The sequence below is a fragment of the Spermophilus citellus genome (assembly GCF_964194105.1).
Source record: "Spermophilus citellus genome assembly, chromosome: 11".
Lineage (NCBI taxonomy): Eukaryota > Metazoa > Chordata > Mammalia > Rodentia > Sciuridae > Spermophilus > Spermophilus citellus.
In genome coordinates, this window is record NC_138192.1 from 118,606,291 (window position 1) to 118,610,999 (window position 4,709).

Here is a 4,709-nt window from a genome sequence, read left to right on the forward strand (position 1 = left end):
GGCTGTGTTTCCCACTTATCCAAAGGAGCTTTGCTATCACTTGATGAATACAAAGGAGTATATGGTAAAAGGAGGACCCTCTTATCTAATTTTGAGAACTCTGAAGATTTCAATGCCTATTGTAAATTCAATGGCCAAGTGAGTTATGGTGGCTTACACCTATAATTCCAGCTGAGGCAGGAGGATTGTTAAGTCAAGACCTCAACAACTTAGTGAGACTGTCAACAACTTAGCAAGACACTATCTTGAAACTTTAAAAAAGTAAAAAAGGACTGGGGATGTTGCTCAGTGGTAAAACACCTCTGGGCTCAATCCCTAGTACCACCACCACCACCACCACCACCAACAACAACAACAACAAACTCAATGGTGATGCATGGTCTTGTAGTTCATCTCCTTAGAAGTTCTCAGCACCTGCACCATGTCCCATTCCTCACCTCTCATATGGATGCCTTATAGGTAGTCTATGAGAGATACAGGAAAGCAGAATTACCCTTTGTCAGGGAAAGGAAAAAAATTTTTTTCTTCACTTAGTTGTTATCACCCCAATACCCATTGTCTCTTTCATACCTGCCACTCTCATTTAAACAAGTCCTTGATGATTCCAACTTCCTTAGAAAAAATGAGTCCCTCACCTTGATGGGATTGGTCACCTCTTGTTTTAGGGCCTTTGGAACCACTTTGGAGGTAACGCACTGATCTCTGTTCAACTTGGACACTGGGCTCTATAGGCAAGAAGGCAGGAGTCAGAAAGGAGGCAGAAAAGGATTAGAGGATCCCAGAGGGAAAGTGATGGGTTCAAAGTCAGGGATTCATAATTCCTGGGAAGATGCATGAATCTCACCTTGGGAAATAAGAGTTGAAGCTTTTCCTCTTGCTTGCCCCTAGAAGACACAAGAATGACAGTGGGCCGAGGCTTGCTAACCCACCAACCCCCTTTTTCAGGCATAGCTAAGTATCATGGGATTATTCCCTGATGGTCCCCAAAGGGACTTCTGAAGCAGCCACCCATAGTACTCCTGGTAGCTCCTACTCACCACTTTAGGACTGTTCCTTCCCTGCTCTGTGTCTGCCAGATAGCAAGGGCCAACCACAGGCCTCACATACCTCATCGCAGTGGTTTTAGTGGGGAAAACTGCCTTTCCATCCTTCATGCATGCATCTTGGGGGTGAAGTAGGCTGATGTGCTTCATCTTTTGGGTCATCACATCCTGGGTGGTGTCATCCTTCCAAAACAGACCTGCAGGGTGAAAGGATGCAGTGAGTTGCCACTTGGAACACTGACAGGGATCATGGAGAGGTTTCCCTCAAGTATACATGGGATCACATTGTGTGGAGAAAATTAAACAAGACGTGTATAAAAGATGCTTAGCTTAATGCCTGGCATGTAATATTCAATTAAAATTCTGATTAGTTTCTTTGCTGACTCATTTGATGCTACCGTGAGGATTAAATGAAATTAGGAATGTAAAGAGTATTTAGAAAACTCAGAGGCAGTAATTCTCAAGCTTTAGGATACATCAAAGTATCTTTCAAGGCTTATTAAAACTCAGATTCCTGTTCTCAAAATTCAGAGTTTCTGATTCAGTAGGTCTGGGATGGAAATCAAGAATTAATATTTCTGATGAGTTCCCTATTGATGCTAGTGTTGCTGGTTTGGGATGCACTTTGAGAACCACTGCTCTGAGACATGATAAGCACAGTAGGCATTAGCAGTAGTGATATGAACTTAAGGCAGATTTTCTATCTGACTTTCCCCTCCCCCATTCACAAAATTCTGCTCTAAGGAAGGGTCAGCATCTATCTCCAGTGGACTCCCTTTTATCCCTCTCTTCTATTTGTCAGATACTTTTCCCTGCTTCCTACACAGAGGCTGAGGTATGTGCATGTGCTTCTGGCTGAGTTCTGGCTCAGGAAAAACTCAGATAGTGCCAGGGAGTTGAGTCCCCAGGAATTTGATTAAGGCCTCTCTCAGGAGTTTCTTCTAGAAGCATCTGCTAGGCTATTCCAGAGTGTTCAAGTGCAAGTAGCTCATCCATCTAGATCCATCCCCACTCCAGTTTCAAGTAGAGACATTTGACAAAGAGAAACTGTCCCCAGGTCAGATAGCTCCTCAGTGCTTGCCCCATATCTGACCAGGCCCCAACCTCGGCTCTTTGGCTTATACTTACCTTGAGGTACAATTTGGTGGAGTATGACTTGTAACTGCCGGAAGACTGAAGCAGTAAATCCTTGGACGGGCCAGGGCTGTCCTGCTCCTACTTGGCCCTTACAATCTAAGGGCAAAATAGTGGAATCAGCAAGCAGCTTGGCCCAAATCCCAGTGGAAGAGACGCAGCTAGCTTCTCTTCACCGGCATTCCTGAACCAGGCCCTTTCCCCTCTTCAGGTCCTCTTTTTTCCAGTTCCCCTTCCCCCCATCACCACCTGCCCTGTTCTTCAGTCCCTGGGCCTCATTCACCCTTGGTGTAACTTCCAGATAGGAACCAAGCTTATAGGCAAAGAGCAGCCTGTGGATGTTCAGGTGAGGAGAGGCTCAGAAAGCTACCTCCTAGGATGGATAATCGATGGATGGTGTAGTACTGGAAGAAGGTGAGCTCCCTCTTAGAGAATCTTTAGAAGGGTTAAGGGGAAGACTTGGAATTTTTAGAGAAAGTATCATCACCTCAGTATCTTCAGGAAATTGGATCCAGGACCACCACCCCCACAACAAAATCCACAGATGTTCATGTCCCTTATAGAAAATGGCTTAGTATTTTCATATTACCTATGAACACTCTCCTGTATATTTTAAATCATCTCAATTACTTATAATATTAAGCAAAATGTAAATCATTGTTTACTGTATTGTTTAGGGAATAACAAGAAAAAAACCTGTACATGTTCAGTACAGACACATTTTTTTTTTCCAAATATTTTTTACTCACAATTGGTTGAATTAGAAGATGCAGCACTCCCTCATGTAGGACAGGCAGACCCGGAGGGCCATCTATATGGGTATGTATAGGAATTGAGAGTACGGATACTTCTACTGAAAGCTAGAACTGTGCATAAGGGAAAGGGAGGTTTGAAGAAATACAGTCCCTAATGCCAAACACACCTTTCTTATTACAGATAGATGGGATAGGAAGTCCACTGAGGGCGGGTGTACTGGGGATTGAACCCAGGGGCGCTTTACCTTTGAGCTATACCCACAGCCTGTCTGACTGTCTGTCTATCTATCTATCTATTTATTTTAAGATAGGGTCTCGTTCAGTTGCAGAAACTGGCTTCGACTTTCCGATCCTCTGCCTCAGTCTCCTGAGTCCCCGGTAATTTCAGGCCTGCCCTACTGCGTCCGAACTTTTTTTCTTTATTTTTAAAACAAATCTATCATGGAATTATCATGAATCTTTCTAGGCATGTCTTAGAAAAGAGAATTCTTCCTCTTCATATGGAGCCCTAATAACAATTTCCTGGCCTCAGGAAGGAGTGAACCCTCCAGAACTCCATTGTGAAGCAAAAGAGCTTCAGGAAACGGAGATGATTCTGAGATCCTAGAGCGGTGACAGGAAACGCCCCGCTGAGACCCTGCGAGCGCCTGGCGCTGCCCGTGGTGCTGGAGGGTCGGTGAAGCCTGATGTGGAGGCGGAGCTGAGCTTGGCGGTCCTTCCCCAGCACCCTTCATCACATCCGCCACCAGGCCTCCTCCCACAGCTCTTTGGGAGTCTTGTGCGTAGATCTCTAAACCCAAGATCGGGCAGGAAGAGTGGGCGCCAAACTAGGAGTTTGCTGCTCTCTCCCCCACGTGGTCTGGGCATTCTCGAGTCTATGCAGTCCCTCTCCAACCGCGTGAGTCAGCACTGCGTCTCCCGCGATGGCGCAGAGCAGAGTGGGAGGAAGAAGGATGTTCTCCTTCCCCTCCCTCCTGATTTACCCGTCGTCACCCTTCCCTCTTTGGAAATCGGATCACAGTCACTAGACTGTGGGCCTGCGCTGAGCCTTGGTCCGTCTCTCGACGTAGCCTTCTCTCTGGAGCCAGGACCCCATACCAGAAGACCAGCCCTCCTGGTCCCTTGCCAGTACCTAACCCAGGCTATCTCTTCCCCGGCCCCTCAGCAAGTCTGGCTTCTCCTGTAGCCGCCTTTTCACCCATTTGTCTTCCTGACCTCCTCCCGAATTCCCAATCTTTCCTTGAGCCCGCTCCCCTTGGGTCCAAGACACCACAGACATCCCAAGTCCACCTCTTTCTGCGATGCTGTCTGTATACATTCCTCTCTTCTCATGAGCCCGAACACATTATTTTCCTCCTGATTTTCCTCGCCTTGAGGCCTCCTGACCCTCTTCTCAGAATTGCTCTGGCCCTGCCCGCACCCCCCCCCCCCCAGGTCTCCTCCTGACCGTGGCCACTAATGTCGCTGTAGCCCCCTGGACAGCTGTTCAACAGCAAGAAGCAGACGAGCAGGTGGAGCCCCCCGGGTCCCCCAGGCAACAGCCGGCGCTGCATCCTCTCGGGATCTATGCACTCACTCCCCGGCTCTAAGTCCTAGTGAAAGTGGAGACAGCCGGCACAGGGACTGTGCGGGGCTGTCTGTCGCTTTCCACCGGTTAGAGACACAGGATCTGCGTAGCCCTCCTGTGCAACTCGGCCAATCGCTAGCGGGCCCTGCCCTGGAAGACGCCTACCCAATTTCTCCTTCCCCTTATCACCTCCTTTCACCGCACACCTTC

General features: G+C 47.8%; 1 protein-coding gene across 1 annotated transcript; it reads right to left on the minus strand.

Annotated features, from left to right (window-relative positions):
- Positions 1-440: 440 nt before the first annotated feature.
- On the minus strand, positions 441-4,485 carry RESP18 (regulated endocrine specific protein 18; the record flags this gene model as incomplete). Its single annotated transcript, XM_081261749.1, has 5 exons — positions 441-464; positions 636-725; positions 1,113-1,240; positions 2,172-2,276; positions 4,380-4,485. The coding sequence occupies 5 exons, from the start codon at positions 4,483-4,485 to the stop codon at positions 441-443; spliced, it is 453 nt and encodes a 150-aa protein (XP_081117875.1).
- Between the last annotated feature and the right edge of the window lie 224 nt (positions 4,486-4,709).